Source organism: Bison bison, unplaced genomic scaffold (assembly GCF_000754665.1).
Source record: "Bison bison bison isolate TAMUID 2011002044 unplaced genomic scaffold, Bison_UMD1.0 scf7180017864163, whole genome shotgun sequence".
NCBI lineage: Eukaryota > Metazoa > Chordata > Mammalia > Artiodactyla > Bovidae > Bison > Bison bison.
In genome coordinates, this window is record NW_011494735.1 from 9,015,608 (window position 1) to 9,040,121 (window position 24,514).

The following is a 24,514-nucleotide window of genomic DNA, read 5'->3' on the forward strand; positions in this document are numbered from 1 at the left end:
GTAATCAGTGTATATGTGTGTGCTGGAGCCAGGGAGATGGAAGAGAGGAGAGAAGTAGCAAAAAGATGGTAGCTCACATGGGCTGGGTTGACAGAATGAAAAAAAGAGAGAGGGTCGGGGGAAGCTCCTGGCATGCAAGAAGTATAAGACAGTGAGATAAAGCAGATATCAAGAAGTTTTATGTGCATGTTCCCCTAAAACAAAAATAGAATTAAATACACTTTTAAGTGTAGGATTGATATATTTAAAAATTTTTTTATTGTGGTAAAAGTCATATAATACAAAACTGCTGCTGCTGCTGCTAAGTCGCTTCAGTCGTGTCTGACTCTTAGCGACCGCATGGACTGCAGCCTACCAGGCTCCTTCGTCCATGGGATTTTCCAGGCAACAGTATTGGAGTGGGGTGCCACTGTCTTCTCCCAATACAAAACTATCTTAACCATATTTAACTGTACAGTTCAGTGGCACTAAGTACATTCACCTTGTTAAAGATGACTCCTGGGCTTCCCTGGCAGTTCAGTGGTAAAAAATCCACCTGCCAGTGCAGGAGACATGGATTTGATCCCTGATCCAGGAAGATTCCACAGGCTGCGGAGCAACTAGGCCTGCAGGCCACAACTACTGAGCCCACACACCCTAGAGCCTGTGCTACACAACAAGAGAAGCAATGAGGAGCCTGAGTATCACTAGAGAGTAGCCCTTGCTTGCCACAACTAGAGAAAAGACTGCACAGCAACGAAGACCCAGATAAATAAACAAATATATAAATAGACAGACAGACTGGTGGGCCGCAGTCCGTGGGGTCGCTAAGAGTTGGACACGACTGAGCGACTTCACTTTGACTTTTCACTTTCACACATTGGAAAAGGAGATGGCAACCCACTCCAGTGTTCTTGCCTGGAGAATCCCTGGGACGGGGGAGCCTGGTGGGCTGTCGTCTATGGGGTCGCACAGAGTCGGACACGACTGAAGCGACTTAGCAGCAGCAGACAGACAGACATAAATAAATAAAATAATTTTTTAAAAAGGTGACTTCTGAGAAGTCAAAGCAATCTAGCTCTCCCACTCGGCAAGTTACAGACTTACTCTGGAAGACTGACTTAGTGTCATTCGGTTTTAGGTAAAGGCATTGAGAAGCCCAGGTGAGTCCTGGTACTGTGCTAATGAGGCTACTGGCCTCATACATAGTTGCTGCCATTTTATTGCACAGTTGGGAGGTGCACAGCTTCCCCCACCATACAAGACAGTCTTGGCTATTTCTTAGATTCTGAGTGCTTCACCTGTCTGACGACCAACCATCCTGGTTTACCCAGAGTAAGGTAACAAACTGTTCCAGTGTGTCTGGGACTGAGGAAGTTCATGGCACTTGGGGCTTGTAGTGCAAAAGCTAGACCAAGTGCAAGCAAATTGGGATGGCTGATCACCCTAACCAGAGGGCACAGTAGCTATAGAGGATAGTCTGTCAAGTGTTCCCAGCATTGAGGCAGGTAGGGATGATGTAGTGCTGTATCATCTAAAATGCTTGTGCTAGACAGACCCTGTTAGGAATACACCACATTATTAGCTTAGAGCCAGCTCTAATTTTTGGTTCTTGGGTAAGAGGATAGGAAATTATATATATATTTGTAAATTATAATAAAATTAGTATAATTTGAATAATCGAATAATTATAATTATATAATTGTATTCAATAATTTGAATAATTATAGCCATATTCTTATAATAATACTATTATAATAATATAATAAACAACATAATATTATATAATTATAGTAATATATATAGTTGACCCTTGAACATTAGTTTGAACTGCTTGGTCCATTTATATGTTAATTTTTTCAATAGTAAATACTACAGTACTACATGATCACATTTGGTTGAAGCCATGGGTATGGAGTCACAGATATGGAGGGCTGACTGTAAGTTATACTCAGATTTTTGATGGTGAAGAGGATGAGCACTTTTAACTCCCCCCAAACCTCTACCCCTTGTTGTTGAAGGATCAACTGTGTATCATTTTCCCTTTTAAAAATCAACTTTATTGGGGTATAATTTTCCTCTGTTAGGTAATTTTTATTCTTCTATTACAATAAAACTTTAAAATTTTGAAAACACTTTTTCATAGACTGACTAAACTGAAAGCTTCAGGAATACAGATATCGTGTCCAGTTAGTCTATTTTGCTTAAGATGTTATTTGCATTACTTCGCATAGTATTGCCACATGGCTGGATTAAATAGTTATATGTTCAATGAATGAATGAAAGAGTTCTCTATTTTTTTTTTTTTTGGCCAAACCATGTGGCATACAGGATCTTAGTTCCCCAACCAGGGATCAAACCCGTGTCCCCTGCATTGGGAGCTTGAAGTCTTAACCACTGGACTGCCAAAGAAGTCCCAAAAGAGTTGTCTAGATATGTTTTTTCCCAACCCTTCATTTTTTATTCATGAAGTTTTTTTCCTTCAGTTTTTAAACATATAAAATTTACCATCTTAACCATTTTTAAGTGTGTAGATCAATGTTATGTATCCATGTTGTGTAACCATCACTACCATCCATCTCCAGGCCTCTTTTCATCTTACAGAACTGAAACTATACTCAATAAACAATAATTCCTCATTTCCCCTCCCCCAGCCCCCGGCAACCATGATTTTCCTTTGCGTTTCTATGAGTTTGATTATTCTAAACACCTCATGTAAGTGGAATCATACAGCATTTATCATTTTGTGATTGACTTATTTCACTTGGCATGATGTCTTCCAGATTCACTGAAGTGAAAGGATATGTCAGGATTTCCTTCCTTTTAAGGCTGAATAATATTCCAGACACGTAATACCACATTTTATTTATCCATTCATCCACTGATTAGCACTTGGATTGCTTCTGTGTTTTAATTATTGTGAATAATGTTGTTATGAACATGGATGTGTAAATATCTCTTTAAGACCCTGCTTTCAATTCTTTTTGGAGCCCAGTTAGAAGCAGAATTGCTAAATCATATAGTAATTCTATTGTTAATTTTTTTAGGCACTGCCATACTGTTTTGCACAGCAGCTGTACCATTTTACATTCTCACCAGCAGTGCATAAAGTCTCCAGTTTTTCCACTCCTTTTATTTACTGGTTTTTTGAAGCAGTCATTCTGATGGGTGTTAGGGTGTGTCTAGTAGTTTTGATTCACATTTCCCTAATGGTTAGTGACATTGAGCAGTTTTTCCCATGCTAACTGGCAATTTGTATATCTTCTTCAGAGAAATACTGGGGTCCAATTTACATATAATTAAATGCACATATATTTTAAGAGTTTAAAGAGTTTTAACATACAGTTTAAAGAGTTTCAGCAAAGGTATATAACTGTATAAGCACCACCCAATCACGATTTAGAACATTTCTATCACCTCTTAGGGCTAAATTGTGCCCTCTGGCACTCAGTTTCCTCTGGCCCATGTCCTCAGGCAACTATTGTATTTTCTGTCATAGATTAATTTTGCTGTTCCTAGAATTCCAGTTACATGGAGTTGTACTGGAGTTTGTGTTTGGCTTCTTTTTGACATAATGTTTTTGAGATTCTTCCATGTTGTTGCTAGTAGGTGGAAGATATTTTAAACGTGAAAATTCCTGAACCACTGAGCAGGTGGGAGATTACAATAATCACTGATATTTATTAAGCATGTATAATATGTTGAGTACAGTTCAGGCTTTACGAATAATGTCTTATCAATCCTAACATCAACTTCATGAGGTGATTCTATTAATTCCATTTTAGAGATGAAGAGCTATAGAATATATAAGTAATTTGCCAAACATCCTGCACCTACCCAGTGGCGGAACTGGGCTTCCTAGGTGGCTCAAGTGGTAAAGAATCCACTTGCCAATGCAGATGTGGGTTTGATCCCTGGGTTGGGACAATCTCCTAGAGGAGGAAATGGCAACCCACTCCAGTGTTCTTGCCTGGAGAATCCCATGGACAGAGGAGCCTGGGGGCTACAGTCCATGGGGTCGCAAAGAGTTGGACACAACTGAGCACACATGCAGCCTGGCTCCAGAGTCAGCGTGTAAAGCTACCATACTCTGCTAATTTACCAGGGCACTGGGCAAATCCCAGCACTTCTCAGTGGGCCAAGGTGTCCATTTGCCCCTCTTCTCCTTCCCATTCTCCATTTGCCATCCCGGCCTTTTCTCATGCCACATTAACTACATAAGAGCAAACATGTACCTGTCTAAACAAGGAGTCTAGGTTGCCACAAGTAAATGAAAAAGTCCTGGGGAGAAAAGGAACAACAGATAGATAGAAAACAGAAGCAATTACATCCTATTTCTCATTAGTACCAACTTGCCTCATTTCATGGGCCAGTGCTTATTGTCGTGCTCAATTATCTCATGAGACTGGATAGGAACACACAAAAAAAATTTGTTTCCCCACTCTTAAGTCAGTGTTTATTTTGGCAGAAATGGCAATCTACATTTCCACTGTTTTAACAGAAGTATTATAATCATTCTGCACCATCTTCACAGGCTGTACCACTGCCATTCATTTGTTTTTGAATTAGTAAACATTTCACAATGAGTGCTTTTCTAGACATATTCTCACAAAAGCCATATTACTTTGGAAAGGCTGGATATATAGAGGCCCCCATTTAACACCTTGTTATTCCAGGTGACTTAATGACTTGCCTAAATTATATACCTACTTCTGGACGATCTTCAGTATTAATGGTGAAGCTGTCTCCCAGCATCACCTGCTCATTTTTAGCTCTGGCTCTGTTCAGTAGGACAGTGGTCTCCTGGTTTTAAGTAAAGGTACGTTTTCAATTTGGGTTATGCTAACGTTAATGACAGAGATTATAAATCCCTTTCTCCCTAATCAAAGAGCAAATAATTTCTTATTTTTATTATGGAAGAATCGACAGTTTTGCCAACAGGTAACTCAGGGAGGCCTGGCATGCAGCAGCCCATGGGGTCGCAAAGAGTCAGACAAGACTGAGCGACTGAACTGAACTGAACTGAATTACCATTTCTTTCCTGCTTGCTTTCACAGACCAGTGACCTTTTCTATTTCCTAGTGAACAAACTTCATGAATACTTGCCAGAGTCTAGGGATAAGAATGCACTTCACAATAGAAGCCAAAGGGCTGATGAGCTGGTGTAAGTACTAACTGGATAATCACAGATATTTTTTCCTTAGGATGTTAAATAAATAGAAGGCACTGGGCAAAATATGTACTGTTTTAATGATAAATAGTGCTGCAAATTTTGCTTCACATAGATTTTTTAAAATAGCATTTATTTTGTTCTAATTGTGTGGTCAAAAACTACACAAGGAACTAGTAATACTGGCTGTCCCCAAAGGGGAAAAAAATCAATTTTTTTTACATTTGAAATTTTACATTTTTTTACATTTGAAATTTTGAAAAATTACCTACTTGAAACAGTTAAGATGATTAAATTTTGTTTTAAAATAGTGTGATTATCATTAAAACTTTGCAAAAAATAAGTACAAAAATCAATATGATAATGACTTGTAATCCTGACATGCACTTATTAATTTATTCATTCAACAAATATTTCTGAGTGCTTACCATGTAGCCATCACAGAGTAGGCTTGCAACCAATGCTGGCGATTTGATAAATAGAATTTCCTTCCTATACTTTTTTAAAATGGGTATCTGAATGTAATTCTATTAAGGATTACTGATTTTGTGAAATTCTGAACTCATAATGAAGTCATGCCATTTCTGTGACATTTTTCCTCTCTGTTTTACAGGGTGTGCATTGAAATTATACAGACTCTGGGACGGATGTTCAGAGAAACAGAAACTGAGTCATTGCGCCTGAACATATTAGCAGCTAAGAAGTAAGGCCTTTTAAAAATTGAGATCTTGTAGCTGCAACCCACTAACTACTCTTTCGAGTGTCTTCTAGAACTCATAATTCTCTGACTTCTCTGCTTGATCCCTTTGTAAATATATTAAACTCTTTTGTCTCTCACTTCCTTCTGTGATGAACAGATTAACTGGTGCAAACTGAGTTCTCTCTGATTACTGAGGGCACAAAGATTTTGTTATCCTAAGTTTATCTTTTGTCATCATCTGAAGACCAAGGGGCTTTCCTGGTGGCTTAAGAATCTGCCTGCAATGCAGGAACTGCAGGAGACACAGGTTTGATCTCTGGGTTGGGAAGATCCCCTGAAAGAGGGCATAGCAACCCACTCCGGTATTCTTGCCTGCAGAACCCCATGGATAGAGGAGCCTGGTGGGCTACAGTTTATAGGGTCGCAAACAGTTGGACACGACCAAAACGACTTAGGATACATACAATCTTGGAGTGAATATTGGAGGGTAAGAGGTGTAATAAAGTTACTCCAAAATATGTGTCCCAGAGAAGAGAGAAATTTACATCTTTCTTACATATTAGTCCAGAGTAAAGAGCCATGCTTTTTGCTATAAGACCAGCCAGAGACCTAGGTTTCCTCCTTTTTGTTGCTCTACTGTCTTCTATCATATGCTATCTTTGTCCTCATGGTTAGCTGGCTGAACTTCTTGCCTTCACCACACCCTGTGGGAATCAGGAAGGGCAAATAAATTTCTTCTTCTTTTTACTTAGGAATATATTTTTACTTACTTGTTTTTTTAATTGGAGTATAATTGCTTTATAATGTTGTTTAGTTTCTGCTGTACGACGACGTGAATCAGCTGTAAGTATACATACATCCCCTCTCTCGATCTCGTCTGCTCCCCCTTCCGCCCTCCCCACTGCTGCAAATCCTACTCCTCTAGGCCATCACAGAGCACCCAGCTGAGCTTCCTGTGCTATATAGCAGCTTCCCAAATTTCTTTTTAAAGCAAGGCACAGAAGACTTTTGTTGTTGTTGTTGTTCAGTCACTAAGTCATGTTCCACTCTTTGAGACCCCATGGACTGCATAATAGTTTTGCTTTCCTTCTATTGGTGAGAATTTTAGGCATACGGCATTTCTAGCCACAAAAAAGGCCGCAAAATGTGTCTGTAGTTGGACTTCTATATGCCTAGCTAAACTTTAGATGGCAATGGGACAGCTGTTATTCAAAGGAAGAATGGGAGAATGTATAGTGTGGGACAATAGCATTCTTTGCCACAGAAAGTGTGTGTTTGCATATTAGCTGTTGGACCTTTTTATGAGATTTATAGGCTATGAATTATATCCCTGGGCAATGGTCTGGCTAAAATCTTAATTTCCTCCCACCCTTTTAATCAACTGTTTATCTACATTTCTTGCATCATAAAGTGGAAGAAGGAGGAGCGCCATGGACTCTGAAACATTTGAACTGGAAGGAAGAATAAGAACTTTTAGTACTATTTTGTCCAGGCTATTTATTAGAGACTTTTACAAATAAATTTTACTGATAATGGTCATTAGCATATCTTAAGCAACTTGCTGTGTGTCAAGGACTATAGGCATACTGTGCTTTACAGCAAGGTGGTCAAATGTTTCTGCAAAAGGCTACATAGTCTCTGTTGAAACTACTTAATTCTGCCATTGTCACAAAAGCAGCCATAGACAATATGCAAAGGAAAGGGCACAGCGGTATTCCAATAAAGTTTTATTTATAAAAACAGGCTCTGGGCTATTGGGCCTGCAGGCCATAGTTTGTTGACCCCTACTCCACAGCATACAAGGAAAATATACTGCTGTTTTCTCTGCATACTTTTTTTTTTCTGCATACTTCTTTATGTAGTTGACAATACTGCCCTTTTCCCAACATCCAAGAGAGAGATTCAAAATTATGTCTGATATTTATGTCTTCTCCCACACTGAAGTTATTGCTAAATCACGTTACCCCCTTGGTCCACCTTTTGGTCTCTACTTTTCTTTATCCTAATTGGAGAAAATCATTCTTACCAATCTCTGTTGGAAAGTGTTGCATTTTAATTGCTCTGTCTTAACTTGGTTCTGCCACATCAGCCCTACTGTATCAAGCTTCTTTACTGATACAACAAATTCTTCTCATGTTCTTTGGTACATATAGTATATTGCTATAGTTGGTTGTAATATTAACTTTTCAGTCAATTTTTATATTCATAGTGGTCAAATCATGTTATCTGTACCATTAACTAGCACAACTAATAATCTATTGCCATGTAACAAATTATTGAGTTGGTCAAAAAGTTCATTTGGGTTTTTCCATAGATCTTACAGGAAGACCCGAATGAACTTTTTGACCAACCCAATACCACAAATTTAGTGGCTTCAATAATATCTGACAGTTTCTGTGGATCAGGAAATCTGGATACAGCTTAGCTGGCTCCTCTGCTCAGGGTCTCACAAGGATGTAATCAAGGTGGTTGGCTGGGGCTGCAGTCTCAGGCTTGGGGCCCTCTTCCAAACTCATTTGGGTAGTTGTTAGCAGAATTAATTTCCTTATAGCTGTAAAACTCATGACAGCTTGCTTCTTGGCAGGAGAATATCTCTTAGCTCAGAAAAGGCCCAAACTCTCTTTTAAAGGACTCGCCTCATTAGCTTAGGCCCACTCAGGATGATCTCTCTTTGATTAACTCAAAAGTCAACTCACTGGGGATCTTAATTACATTTGCAAAATTTCTTCACCTTTCTCATCTAACATAACTTAATGACGAGAATGAAAGCCTAATATGTTCCCAGGTCCTGACCATACTTTAGGGAAGGGATCATATAGAGTGTATATACTACAGGATGCAAATCTTGGAAGCCATATAAAAACTCTGCTTACCAAAATAACACAGAATGACTTATGAGACCATGAATGTGCCCTTCAAAGTCTGTACTTTAAGATACTGTAATATTAAAAAAAATCTTACACTGGGAATAACAATCTAAACAATAAAAGTATCAAACTGTTGGTACCATTTTTAAGGGTGTAATGTCAACCTTAAGGTGTCTATTATAATGAGTCAGGATGAAATACCATTTTAGAATAAAATTTATTTTATCTGTTATTGACTTTATGGATTTTAAATTGAGTTGGCAGAAGGGACAGATTGCAGAAGGGATAGATTTAAAATTAAATTCCATTTGAGAAAATAAAAAAAAATTTATTCATTTCAGCATTTTCCTCTTTTTCTTTCATAAAGAGATTTTATTAGTTCAACCCACTTCATTGTATTCTTGAAATATGCCATAATCCTTTTTTTCAGTACTCTTATGGTTGAAGTCATGTATTCAACTTACCACAGTGACTCAGAATTTAAGAGTACCTCCCTTTAGCCTAGGATATATGATAGTTTGAAAAGAAGCTGTTGCTGAAAATAAAGGACTATAATTAAATATTACAGTGAATGGAATGTCAATTCAAACTTAGTATCAGGAAAGCTTCTAAATAGATTATTTTGTTGATTTTGGAAGTATCTTCTGAAAATAGACTGGCTGTTTTAAAACAGCCTGAATAAAACATTAGCAAATATCCTGTAGGACATATCCTGCTTTTTTTGAGCAATGTGGTAACTGACAATGTGCTAACTTCTTTTGCAGATATGAGAACTAGATTTGTTTTTTGAGTTGGTGAAAGGAGGGGAATTGCATTTTTATTAGAATTTTGGTAAACTTATCATGGTAATGATTTAAATGACTGTAAAAAGATTAGGAAGCCTCCAAATATTACTAAATAAGATTGTTTATATTCTTTATTCCCTTATGAAAGGAATGCTTAAGAATATAGAGGATTTTTATATAGTCCTATATGTACATTCTTTTATTGCTCCTCTATGTCAAAACTTCTCTGATATTGTCTTCAATTAGGGAACGGATTTTTCTAGTGGTCTGCCTTCAGCTTTTTTTCAACCTTACAGGCGTTGTACTATACATATGAAAATGGGATTACTGACCCAGCTTCTCAGGAAGCATGTTTTGAATTGTGATTTTTGTGTGTGTGAGCCTTTTTATTTTCAAACAGCATGATATATTATTCAAACATGCAGTAACATTTAAGTGGGTTATTAGTATATGTTAGGGGACTGTACACTGCATTTGAAAGACGTGAAGTTTAATACTACTTTTATTCACTAATAGCTAGCGATCTTTAGTTAACAATAGACCTCTGAGACGGTTTGTTACAAACGGTTTCTAGAGTCAAAAAACTCTACAATATCACTTATATGTAGAATCTAAAAAATAAGACTAATGAATCTAACAAAAAAGAAGCAGACTCACAGATATAAAGAACAAACTAAGTGCTCTAACCATTGGGCAGAGGGATGGAGGGAGGGGCAAAATAGAGGTAGGGAGCTAAGAGTACAAACTACTATGTATAAAATAAATAAGCTGCAAGGATGTATTGTACAAGACAGGGAATATAGCCAATAGTGTGTAATAAGTATAAATGGAGTATAACCTATAACATTTTTTGAATCACTACTGTATACATAATATTATAAATCAATTATACCTCAATTAAAATAAACAGTCCACAGTGCTTCATACTTTTAAATATAATTACACTCAGTGCCTGCAAACTTGGTGTCACTGCTTTTCTTTTTAAACTTAACTCACTAATTGCCTTTATTTTTTTTCAGGGGAACACTATTTAACCTTTTGGTAATTTTAATTAGCGAGCCTCAGATTCCAAAATCAGGTCCTGTGTTTGACATCCAGTTGGTGGCTGACTCAACTTTAGTTGAGATGTCTTTGGATGATGAGGTGAGATGAAAGTTTTGGAATAGACTAATTACAATATATAGGAGTTCTTCTATGTGGACCATGAGTCTTAGAATATAGAAACATAATTAAATCAAAGTTAATATTTTGTTATTAACCTCAAAACTTAGCTATTCGTCAATATTATATCCATTTTATACGTTTTAAAGTATGCATACTGATAAAACAGTATTCTGTATATATTAGATAAATCTGTTTACATCTGTCTCTGTAAAATATTTATGTATATAATTCCACAGCAGGGGTCTAATGGGTAAAAAAGCACTGTCTTAGAGATATATCAGGGTTAACGTTCTTGTCTTCGTTTATCATTTCCTTACCTATCTAAGTAGTGCAAACAGCATTAGTTGTTTAAAGTTTTACTAAAACATTAGAGGTGCCTAATGTAATTACTCTGAGAGAATAAATCAGGTTATTATTAGTTTGAGTAGGCCAACACAAAATTTCTTTAAAGGGTGGACATGATTTGATAGTTCTTGAACACACAATCAGAGTTATGTTTTAGAAAGGTCTTAAATTCACTCATTTATTCAATAAATATTTATTGAGTGTCTGTTATGAGCCAAACAGTGTGCTAGGCAGCAGGCTGCAAATAAAAAGCAAAATAGACACAACTTCTGCCCTCATAGGTTGAAGAGACAGGCATTAATTGGTCAAATATAACATCAAATATTATTACAGACTGTATATGGAGTATCTGCAGTACCAGTTTCAACACTGGAATGAGTGGATTAGGGATAAAAGAGGAGGATGGAAACAAGACTGACAGAGATGTTAAGAAGCTAGTGCTGTAGTCCAGCTGAGGGATGACAGGGGCCAAGAAGCAAGCCTTCCTTGACCCCCAGACAACACTAGGCTTTCTTTTTACAGCTCTCCCAACTTCCTGTGCCTTTCTTCCACAGCCCTTGTCTCAGTGTATAACTGTGTATTTATTTATGTGATTATTAGATTGATATCTGTTCCCCACTAGATTTGCAATCCCATGGACTGTAGTCTACCAGGCTTCTCTGTCCATGGGATTTTCCAGGCAAGAGTACTGGAGTGGGTTGCCATTTCCTTCTCCAGGGGATCTTCCTGACCCAGGGATCGAACCCAGGTCTCCTGCATTGCAGGCAGACGCTTTACCCTCTGAGCCACCAGGGAAGCCCTTGTATATTCCACCAGGGCAGTAACCACATCTCTGTTACTCTCCATTAGTACAGTATGGGACTCCAGTGAGTACTGTGTCTGATGCATGTTTGTTCAATAAATAAATGAAAAAAGAAAGATGGTAATTGTGAAGAGGAAAGATTCCAGAAATTTTTAGGAATCTGAGTGGATAAAAATATAAAGAATTAATATTAGATGACTTTTAGATTCTGGTCTGGGTGACAGATAACAACATAACAAGAATAGTAGGTTTAAAGGGGAAATAATGAGCTTGGTTTTAGATTAGTTTATTTGATTTGCTTTGATATTTCCATATGAAAACATCCAGTGAGCAGTATAGACAGGTCTGAATTTCCTGTTTTTGGACCTGCTGGTCTTTTGCAACTGGGCTATGAATGAAACCATGAGCAGATTATATAAATTCTGGTTCCAAGGTCTAATAGAGCAGGTGGTTTCAAACTAGAACTCTTCCTTGCAAAGGATAGTTAGGGAAAATGTGGGGCCTTGTAGCATGCCTACAGACACAGTTCTCATGCACCAAGTGGCCTGTGGGCTAGGAGACAGCTTCACCAACTGTTTGAATTTCTTGAGAACAACCACCACAAAATTTCTCTAACTCTACATTTACCCATACCACAGAAGGAGTTATCCTTCAAGTTGGGCATAAGACTTAATTCCCTGGAGAATCTCCTACTTCAATTCTGGGGAGTATATGTCACATTCTTGAAAGGAAGCAGGATGGTTGATCTGAATGACACTGCAAATCAGTGTGCATTTTTTTTGCATGTCAGTATTCTGTAGGCTGTATCTTCTTTTCCTGACCCGTTTCTTAGCCATTATTATATGTGCAGTCATTTTATGAGAGCAACTTTTTTGAGAATGATTGAATCAAACAGAACAAGAAAATTAACCACACTAATACTTTCTACTGATCATAAATTCTTTTTATAAATACCTAAGGAGAACCAGAAGAAATGATTATTTTCTGGCTCTGCCAATGATACTGCATTGATTACTATTTAAAATTCTAGTTACAGAAGCTTATCCTGGAATATACAGATACAGCTACAGCACTTTTGTATGAGATACTTCTTGTCTTTCAGCAGGTACAATGGTTTTATTATACATACTATATTGTGTCATTATCTTGTATGTCATGATCATTATATGATATATACTGTTGTTGTTGAGTCATTAAGTCACATCTGACTCTTTTGTGACCCTATGCATGGTAGCCTTCAAGGCTCCTCTGTCCATGGTATTTCCCAGGCACGAATACTGGAGCGGGCTGCCATTTTCTTCTCCAGGGGATCTTTATAACTCAGGAATCAAACCCACGTCTCCTGTATTGGCAGGCTAATTCTTTACCACCAAGCCACCTGGGAAACCCTGTTATATGATATATATATATATTCTATAATTAAAATGCTTGTATTAGAGATAATCTCCAAAATTGGGTGATGTAAATGACAGGACTACTATTGCTCTTAAGTGTTCATCTAGCTTATGTTCCTAAATACTCATCTTAAAGATCTGATTAATCAGGATAAAATATATTTGAAAAGGAATATCTTTTTAGCTATGTTTTAACTTCATGAATATAACTTGCTTATTTCCTTGCATTTTTTTTTAGGGAAATATTGGATTGGAGTCAACAAAGTTTGCTATTAGCTGGATAATGTCCTTTCTACAAAGTTGTCCTCCCATAGTAAGTACCTTCTAGAAGCAAAAACAAAACTATCACTCAAGGCTGATGAAACAGATGCTCTTGTGCTTAATTAATGACTATTTCTCTATAAGGGGTCAAGTTTATAAAACAGAAGAAAATGTACATTTGATAATTTTATTAGTCAAAATAAAATATTTTTCTATTTGGGGCCTGAATGTTTAAGATATTGAAATAACATCTTAAATGTGATTTTTATTTAATGAAAAGCCCTAAGATATACGTAGAAAATAGAATTTTAAAACACTGGCTGTATAATTAAGTGAAAAACACGAACATTCATCTTAAACAGTGAGTGTGAGTTGGCGAGTATGAGTAGCACACTTTTAGTACTGTGGCCACTCTGTCCTGGCAGCTGCCATCCTGGTCTGTGGTATCACCACCTCTCTCCTTGACACTCTAATTGCATCTACATGGTCTGTCCTGTCTTTCCACCAGACTACAGTCAAAGGAATCTATTCAAAATAAAAAATCTGATTATGTCATCACTTGCTTTAAATCACGTGCGCATAATAAATGAAGACAACAAATGAAGACTAGAAACTTGAATATGGCCTACAAGGCTGTGCATGTTATAACCCTACAGCCTCATTTGGTCCCTCACTCTGCCAGCTATGTGGGTCTCATACCCACTGCCCACCCTGATACTCCCAACTCCATCACATGGTCTTTACCATTCCCTCTGTCTGTCTGCTTGAAGTGCTTTTTTCTTCCTTTTACACCTAATTAACTCCTACTCATCCTCAGGCCTCAGTGCCCCTTGCTTGTGTGGGGTGGAGGTGATGATTCTCTCATTCTGATTATATCAGATTCTTCCATCACGGGCACACATTGTCAGAGCATGGCAACTTTTTCCTTTTCTACATAGGACTTGTTACTGTTGCAGTCTACACTGTGTTATTATTTGATTCTGTCTTGTGGTAGCCATTAGTGTCCATATATATTCTGGGTTTCTCTCCTTTCAGGCAAGTAGTAGCAGTACACTTCCCTACCCACTCGAAATTAGGTCGGTTCTGGAATGTGGACCAGTGACTACAATGAGCAGAAACCCCTACCGATCCTTAAGGAACATACAGCATGAGCAAATAATAAACGTTCCTTGTGTTAAACAAAGCATTGATATTTTGTGAGATTTACTACCATCACATAATCTAGTCTATCATGATTGATACAATGTCTTTCTTCCCAAACTCCAGGGGCCATAAGGGTAGGAGCTCTGTGTTTTGTGCCAGGCACATAATAGATGTTAAATAAAATATCTGCTGAATTAACTCTAAGAAAGGCTTTATCCATTAATCTCTTCTCATCTCCCCAAACTTACTTTCCCTTTATTCATTCATGTATTTGTCCGTGTAGTCAACATAGATTTAATTGGAAATCTTTTCAAAAGGTAGTAATGCAAACTAAATTTTTGTTGCTAATAGAGGATTGACATGTAGTATTATGTTCTCCTTCCATACATGAACATGCTTCTTTTAACCATCAGTGGTTTCCTGCTTTGAGCTATTTTGATATTGAGTCTGTCTTAGGGAATCCAATTGCCAGATCTCTGTGACATATATGTATAAAAACCTGACTGCAGTCAAAGGGTACACTTGTCAGTAGTACAGCCAACTGCCTTATACAGAGGTTGAGCCAGGAATCTGGGTCCTTTAGCAGACATAGACTCTAACCAGTCTCAGCCCCACTTCAAAGAGTGTTGTAAAGTTACAGTCACTCCCAGCGATAGTAGTTCATATGTGCATGATGCAAGACCCTTACTTTTTGTGTGGGATGTTTGCAGACCTCATCATCTAAACTATTGTGTGAAATTTGGGGTCCTAAGAACTCCAAGCGACAGGAAAGTTTTCTTACCAACCTCTAGGGTTGGTTCACCAAAGGAACTGAGCTGAGTATGTGGCCAGCCTGTGACCATAAAGCATGTCAGGATGAAAGATGGCAAAAGGACCACAAACAGTGTTGAAAACTTCAGTATTAACCTATTTCTAAAGAGTCTGGGTAGAAACAGACCATTTGAGAGAAATTTGCAAGCAGGGAAACTGGTGGAATCATTGAATATACCTGCATGCCAGTCAGCTCTGGCTGATTCTCTTTCTTGATTACAGCAAGATGCTAAAGAAATTAAAAATTTAATTCCCAAATGGGCATTGCTTTGTTTCTCTGCTCCAAACTCTCTGATCTCAATCTGCATTTTCCTGACACAATATTTAGTCAATATGTGTAAATGGATCTGGGTTGGGGAAACTTCAGATCACCTGCCTTACTTAGGAAGGGTCAGTAGCCACGTGAATAGAAAAGGGAAATTTTGTCAGTGCTAATTTAATGAGCATCCAGAATGACCTTCTGGTTAGAGCCTGAAAGGGTAGTAGTATTCCTTTCTGTTTTTTACAATAGCCTAAATTTATGCTTCCAATGTTCTCCTTCTGCTTTGGAGTCAAACTCCTTTGACAGTCAGGTCTAGTTCTGATCCAGATTTTAGGGGGGCAACTGGCAAACCCAGTCAGTCTATGGTCTGGTGCTCTCTTAGTACTAACTCAGTAAGAAATAGCACAATGCAAGGGCATCAGGGTGGCAGGGTGGCAAGGACTTCAGCCTAGATTTCTAGTTGAGGTTCCGGCTAAGCAGGTGGCCCTTGCAGGTGGCATGCAGTGCGTGTGTAACTGTGTTTCCCTTGTCTAGATTACTTTTGTGGCCAGTATTGTGAAACAAGTGGTGAAGGGCCTTTCAGCTTCATTTCAGCTGCTAAGTCCTGGCCGAGCGGTTTTGTTGTACCAGCAGTTTTACATCCTCAAGAGCTGCCTGCAGTACAGCAAGACTTTAGCTGAGTATATTAGGAACAACTACAGAGAAGAATTCAGGTAAGAAAAAGTCTGACTCTCTTCTTCCACAAAATCCACTCATTTTTTATTTTCATGCAAAACGACAACACAGCCCAATAGTTAGAAGATTAAGCAGGAAATTCTAATGTTTGTTTTTAACATTTTACTTTGATAACACAGTTACCTTACTGTGGTAAGGCAGGATTTGGGGTGGGAGGGTGTCTAAGAACTATTGCCACTTGAAGTGCATTCCTAGGCCAGAAGAGACCAGTGAAGCATCAAAGCTCTCTGGGAAGAACTGTTTCTCATTCACTGTCTTTATCGCAGCCAGCATCTACTTCGCAGAACTGGTAATGATTTTAACATGTGAGTAACTGGAAGTAAGAAACCCTACTGAAGGAGACAATATAATTGGCTGTGAATTAACCCAGTCATTGGGAAAGAAAAACAATTGATAAGGGAGGAATGATGAATGCAGTAATTAGGGTTTTCTTTTTTGTTGTTTCGTTTACCCTTCTCTTACATTCAATAACAAAACAGTAAGAAAGAACAGTAGAGCGCGTTGTTTCATCAGCCAGCTTGTTCTGCACCTCAGGGGTTCCTACTTCTATTTATAGGCCGGCAAAGCCAAATGCTCTTAGCGGTATAGCTTTGCATTAGCACCTTTAAAGGGAAAAACAAAACAAAATCCAGGTTGTGTCTAACTTAAGATGAAAAGGGTACAGCAGGCATAGCTTTGTTATTACTTTGGATGGAGACAAACATACATGGATGGGAAGGCATGTACTGTGGCCTAAAGATTTGCTTTAAACAATTGTACAGGCCAGTGTCAGTCCTGTTTTTCTTCCATGTGGTTTTATAGCAGAGGTTCTATTCTGGTCCCCATAAAAGGGTTTTGGTTGCCCCACTATGAGTTGGTGCCCAGGACCTAATTTTTTCCTCACTTTTTTTGAAGGAAAATTCATATAGCATGAAATTCACCATTTTAAACATTTTAAAGGGTGCAATTCAGTGGCTTTTTTATTTTTAAAGACTATTTTTTGACCCAGGCCTACAGCAGTGAAAGTATTGATTCCTAATCACTGGACTTCTAGGAACTGCCAAGACTTTATTATTATTTTTACTTTTTTGTTTTGGTTGCACCATGTGGGATGCGGGATCGAACTCAGGCCACTTGCATTGGAAGCACAGAGTCTTAACCACTGGATCACCAGGGAATTCCCTCAGTGGCTTTTAATACATTTCACAGTGTTGTGCAACCACCACCCCTATCTAATTGCAGAACATTTTCATCACTCCCAAAGAAGCCTGTTACCCATGAAGCTGTCACACCCCAGCACCCGGCAACCGCTAATCTACTCTCCGTCTCTGTGGATTTGCCTGTTCTGGACATTCCATACAAATGGAATCATACAACATAGGCCTTTGTGTCTGGTGTCTTTCACTTAGCATGATGTTTCCAAGGTTCATCCATGTTGTAGCATGGGTCACATAAATCAATGTCTTAAAAATAGTTATGCACATTTAAAAATCAGAACAATGGCAACTATAGTGTCACATGCCTACATGAAAATAGTTGGCCAGGGCTCAAAAGCAGCTGGCCTCTTAGGTAGATAATGCACTGTTCAGTTTGCCACTGTCTCCTCTCTTTGTCCCTAGTGTTATCCTTCCTACATGTGACACCCAAGACTCACATACAGAAATGTTGTAACTGTTCAGTTTGTCTGGGGTGGCTCCTGGGCACTGGTGTTTAAAATAAACTCTCTAGGTGATGCTAATGTGCGTCCAGGGCTGAGAAGCAATGCTTGAAGCCGTCCAAGAGTCTAGCTAAAGATTTTCTTACTTTTGTCTCTTCCCTGTTTTTTTCCTATAGTAGCTGATCCTTGCACAGTGTTGTAGCTAGGGGTGCCACACCCTACATAGCTAAAAATCCATATATAACTTTTGACTCCACCTAAAATTAACGAATAGCCGACTTTTGACCAGAAGCCATTCCGATAACATAAAGTTTATTAATACATATTTTGTATGTTATATGTATCTTATACTGCATTCTTACAATTAAGTCAGCTAGGGAAAATATTATTAAGAAAATCATATTTATTGATACAGGAAGTTCATGTTGTCTTTAAAAGATGAACTGTCTATCTATATGTATCTACATTAATTTGTCTTATATGGTACAAAGCACTGTAGATGTTACATATATTACAATCACTAGGCAAAAGAAATGAAAAGATAATGTGAAAAAGAAATTTATGTTTATGTACAGGCATAATGGTTCATGCACTGGTAACAAAGCAGCAGCAATATGATCACTTCATGGTAACCTGGCTTATACAATAATGAATGAATCGTAAAAACATGTTTATGGCACACACTATATTCATAATATAGTATTGGAAGCATTGTTACTTAAAAAAAAACACGTGTGGTGATAGGCTGATACAGTTTCTCCAATTACAAGAAAGAGAAGCATACTGTATGGTATGTAAGTCTTTGAAAGCAAAGTTATAAACAGTAATATGAGAACTCACACATTATCAGTTTTATATTAAGCATCACCTCATGCCTACGTAAGGACAGGCTATCCACTTCAACACAAGTCTGTGCACAGTGTTCTACACCTATATTTATATACACTTACTGAAAAAAATCCAAGCCCAAGTGGATCCACGCAGTTCAAACCCATGTTGTTCAAGGGTCAACTGTACTTCACTGAGGCCATGGGGACAAAGTCTCCTCTTCCCTCGACTTGGTCCTAGTGGGGGGCCAAGCTTCACTCACCCCAGCTTGACTCATTTCAACTCCCCACTGTGTGTGGCCTGTGAAAATGAGAGGCAGGAGCCTCAGCTCACACCGTGGTGAGGACAGTCCTAGCTTCCTTATTGATGCTTTGATAACTGATACATTATTAATGCAATTCACTTTCTTTGCTGAAGTAAAGTGCTTCAGTGAGCTGAAAGACTCACATAGCAGAGGTCTTCTAGGTCACAAATGGAGGAGATTGGAGGGTTAAGTGTTGGTAGTCTTGTGGGTTAAACTCCCACACTCAACAGCCCTATGCCAGTATGTATGTATTTAATGATGTGACTGGTGTGAAAAGTCTTGTTTTTAAAGCTCTCTATTTTGTTTCTTTTTATGATTTGCAGGTACTTTATTCACATGCCAGCATTGGAAAAAAGGCTCCCATTATGTTACCCTATTACCCAACCTACCACTCAACTTTTCCATGAAGTTCTGAAATTGGTTGAACAGAAACAATCTGTGAAATGTTAATAAGAGTATAAAATGTTAATTGGAAGTCAACTTAATATTTATTAGAAATACAGCTATTCCTGTATTCTACAAAAAAGATCTTATTTGAAGGTTCCCTCAATACCTCTCTGAGAGAAGTCTTTAAAAAGAAACTGTTCAATACAATGACATAAAGTGTTGCTGAAGACTAGCATTTTTCCAAAAGAAAAAGTTTCTAAAGACATAAAAGAAACAGAAACCTATGAAGAGCAAGTGTACAAAGTGCACCTGATGAGTTTTGGTGTAATAATGGTGACTGGCATGAAGCCACCGACATATCCAAAAATATATTGTGGGGAGTGTAAATACTGGGCAACAGGATGACACCACCTGTAAAAATTCTAGTGAAATAAGTATTCACGGAAGAAGGAGCAGAAGAACCTAGGCATAGCTGTAAGAAAGGTCAGTTCCTCACTTACCATGGGGAAAGAAGCTTAGACTTGCTTCAACAAAACTAAATGCATTCTGCCACTCTTAAACAAACCTGGGGCTAATGAGAGCAGTCTCATAGCGTTTCTATGAAAGAGAAACTGTGTATAAGCAGTTATGGCTCTTCCAGTTATTTCTAAAATGTCTTACTATATCTTATGGCAGTAAACTAATCCAACAAAAACCTTCACTTTGGCATCCCTGCTGAACTATTGGATTTGGGTTTCTAAGAACTCAAGAACTGGGTCCTCCATTCACCTTACTTAAGGGAGAATCAGAGAAGAATCCAGCACCAAAAAAAGAGCTCCCAAGCCAGACTTGCCTGTGCTGTGCAGTGGAGAGAGAGAGTTAAACTCAGGACATCTGATTCCTGGTTCTGGCTAAGCCACTAACCGGCTATTTGACCTGGAGAAAGCCAGATCTCATTTCAGGGCCTACTCTACCATGTGAAAGGCTAGGTAGAACTTGTTCTCAAGTTGTCTTCCAGCTCTGACATTCTCTGCCTGTGATGAGACACTTCTTAGCATTCTGTAATGGGCAGTGCATTCCTCTGTTACTCTGGCTCAGTGCCTGGTTGTACATTGATTTCAACAATACTGTTTTCTTTGGACTAAGCATTTTCCTCCTGGCTGTCATCACCATTGCCCCAGAAAGTGTCTGAGCCTTCTGCACTGTCACCCATCCAAGATTATAAGTCCTCTAAGCTTTCTAATCTAGGGGCAGAAAGGGAGCAAAATGGTGTTTATGAGTGTCCCAGGCTGTCAGATGAGGGGTTATTCCCAAGAGATTGTTAAACAGGAGAATTTGAAAAGATTCTTAGGACAAAGGCAAGCAACACTTGAAACTGGAAAAATGATGGGACAGTAGGCTGACTACTGATGAGTGTGGAGCCTGCAGAATGACAAAAGGACTCACTCAGCTCTGCCTCAGCTTCCAGGCAGTGCCCTGGCCTTGGGCTAGGCGTGGCGAGGCTCTGGAGAGGGCTTGGGGGGGTCTCTTTCCCACGTGCCTTCTTGTCCATGTTGCCTCTTCTCTCCCATTAGTTTTGGACCTTGGGAAGTTACTTAACGTCTCTATTGCTATTGCTAAGTCACTTCAGTCGTGTCCGACTGTGTGTGACCCCATAGACGGCAGCCCACCAGGCTCCCCCGTCCCTGGGATCCTCCAGGCAAGAACACTGGAGTGGGTTGCATTTCCTTCTCCAATGCATGAAAGTGAAAAGTGAAAGTGAAGTCGCTCAGTTGTGTCCAACCCTCAGCAACCCCATGGACTGCAGCCTTCCAGGCTCCTCCATCCATGGGATTTTCCAGGCAAGAGTACTGGAGTGGGGTGCCATTGCCTTCTCCGTAACGTCTCTAAGCCTTAATCAAAACAAAAATATAACCTATCCCAGAGGGTTGTCAGATTTAAATGAAAAGGTATTGTGTAAGCACGTAGCATGGTATATGGAAGTAGTAAGCATTCAGTGCATGCGTGCTCAGTTGCTGAGTCATGTCTGTGACCCCATGTGTGTGACCCCATGGACTGTAGCTTGCCAGGCTCCTCTGTCCATGGGATTATCCAGGCAAAAAATACTGGAGTGGGTTGCCATTTTCCCCATTAGGAGATCTTCCCTACCTAGGGATCGAACCCATGTCTCCTGTGTCTCCTGAAATGGCAGGCAGATTCTTTACCACTGAGCCACCCGGGAAGTTTTAGGTTTTGCTACTTATTAAACTACTATCAAAGCTGGCTGAGAACTTAGAGATTAGTAAGTACTGCCCTTATTTCCAGGACCAATTTGGGGACTAGCTATTATACTCAGCCCCTAATCTATACAGCAATGAAGAACAGATTCATTTCATTACTATACTGAAAATTCAGTTTTATATCAGCAGGAGTATGATTTCATTAGGTGACTATTTCTACTGCTCATCACCAAGGACTGTAGACTCTAATTGACATTCACAACACAAGAGCTGTGTGGGAAATATTCTTCCCAAGGGTGGACAGAAAGATTTTCAGTCATGTAAACTTTTTTTAACCTTTGATTTAAACAGCTAATTACTAACTGATCAAGCAGACTTTGCCATTCTGTCCTTATAGTGTTCCTAATTGATTATAGACAGGGTGAGAATACACATATGAAGAGTTTCTTCATTTTAGTGAAATCTAGATAATCCAGAAACTGTTAAGAGGGAAAAGCCTAAAGTCTCTCTGATTGATGATGTATCTTACTTATTTCCACACTGACTCTCACTCACTGGTAGTGCCACTTTTCAGTGTATAGAAATGCCTGAGTATGGTATTAAGTATGGTATTAAACATGCTATAAGGCATTTGCGAAAAGTGGTCACAGCTTGTTGACTGGTGATATGTTTCAGCCAGTGGCATTGTATTTTCTCTGAGGTTAGAATCACTTGTTTTCTATTTAATGTATTTGTGTAGTAGAGAGGTTTCAGTGATAAATGTAGAAGAGAAGCTGGAAATTTCTTGAAAAAATGAATTTAATGGGAATTTCTGAGCAAACTTTAATAGTATTAACTCACTCTGATTTCTTTTTGTTCACTATATTTACTTCTAAAATGCAATACTGACTTGTAAGTTCCACCTGAACTTGGCTCCCTGTAGGAGGAAGACAATCAGCAATTCTTCATCCCATCAGACCAAGCACTCTGTGCCTGTACATCTGTCTTTTGGACCTGAAGATTTTTACATTGAGAGGAAGGCAGAATGATTCTGGCTGGAAATAGGGGTGGTATAACCTTGTGACCGAGAGTCCAGATGCTTTGTCAGCAAGACCTTGTTTTGATTCTTGCCCATCTACTTGTTATCTGACTTTCAGCAGGTTATTTAACTTTTTTCAGAACTTCCATTTTGTCAAGCATAAGTTAATAGAAAGTCTACCTTAAGGGTTTTTGTGAATACTCATTCATTCATATATAAACAAATAGTTCTATGGCCAGAATACAGAGACAAACCATATAGCATTGCCATTTTCAAGTTCAAAATTATTAATATCTGCAATCTCATATGGTTCAAACAAATAAAAAACCCCTCAATCAATGGTAGCAATTATCCTAACTCTAAACTCTAGAAACACTAACTCACTTTAAGAACTTATACTTTAAATACATGTCATTAATTCTAATTTTCCAGGTAGTATGGCACTTTGTTATAACATGGCTTATTCTTGCACAGATTTGGGTGAACCTTAAATCATGTATTAACAGTTCAATTACAAATTATTAAGTGGGCATAATATAATTTAAAATGTTCAAATAGAATTTAAAATTTTCTTTCCTGCCTTCTGCCCAAATAAAGAAATCTGTTCTTCCACCAGTCTGCTCCTCCTCAGTGAATTTTACTTCATTCAGCCTACCAGTATACTAACGCATATATATGGAATTTAGAAAGATGGTAACAATAACCCTGTGTATGAGACAGCAAAAGAGACACTGATGTATAGATCAGTCTCATGGACTCTGTGGGAGAGGGAGAGGGTGGGGAGATTAGGGAGAATGGCATTGAAACATGTATAATATCATGTATGAAACGAGTTGCCAGTCCAGGTTCGATGCACGATACTGGATGCTTGGGGCTGGTGCGCTGGGACGACCCAGAGGGAGGGTATGGGGAGGGAGGAGGGAGGAGGGTTCAGGATGGGGAACACAGGTATACCTGTGGCAGATTCATTTTGATATTTGGAAGTCAAAAAAAAAAAAGAGACAGTTGGGAGACCTTTGTATTTTCTCCTTTCTCTTCATCCTCCAAACACAATCCGTCAGCAGCGCTTATTGGAAATTCCTTCAGAATATATGAATAACCTACTGACTCCTCATAATTACTCTATTTTTGTCCAAACCTCCATCACCTAATGCAATAAACTATTTCATTACCTTGTTTTCACCCTGACTCCTACAAAACCCTTCTCTAAGGTGAGAGTGGACTATTCTTTTGAACAAGGAAATCAATACAATTTATGACTTTAAACCTCTTTTCTTCTCATTACCCAAGATGAAATCCAAAGTCCTTACCATGGCTTTCAGGACTCTTAATGACCTGAACTTTGACTACCTTTGTGACCTAATCCAATCAGTCTTCTCATTCACTACTCCCTAAGCACATGGGCTTTTTATGGTTTTCCTTTAAACCTCCAAGTTCTTTCAAGGCTTGGACACTTGCACTAGCAAATGCTTCCCCCCCATCCCCCCACCGCGCCTCCAGATTGTCAAGTGTCACTTCAAAAAGGGCTTTTCCGATCACTCCAAAGTGGCCTCCCAATTACTTACTTCACTTTATATTTGTTTACTTACTTATTTCCTGCAATGCAGGAGTTTAAGAATGTAAGCTTCATGAGGGTCTGGCCCGCATTCGTCTTATTCATGACTATATCCCAACATCTGGGATAGTGCTATCCCAATATCTGGCTACTCTACAAAGTGCCTAATCT

General features: G+C 38.6%; 1 protein-coding gene across 1 annotated transcript in view; it reads left to right on the forward strand.

The window, feature by feature from the left end:
- LOC104989799 (chromosome unknown open reading frame, human C12orf56) overlaps positions 1–21,224 on the forward strand; it is a 77,181-nt gene extending 55,957 nt beyond the window's left edge. The window contains exons 7-13 of the mRNA XM_010841586.1: positions 5,037–5,143; positions 5,763–5,852; positions 10,521–10,644; positions 12,843–12,917; positions 13,445–13,519; positions 16,217–16,395; positions 19,509–21,224. Coding sequence (XP_010839888.1) covers positions 5,037–5,143; positions 5,763–5,852; positions 10,521–10,644; positions 12,843–12,917; positions 13,445–13,519; positions 16,217–16,395; positions 19,509–19,635 — 777 coding nt within the window. The 3' untranslated portion in view covers positions 19,636–21,224. The remainder of the gene's footprint in view (positions 1–5,036; positions 5,144–5,762; positions 5,853–10,520; positions 10,645–12,842; positions 12,918–13,444; positions 13,520–16,216; positions 16,396–19,508) is intronic.
- Positions 21,225–24,514: the final 3,290 nt, after the last annotated feature.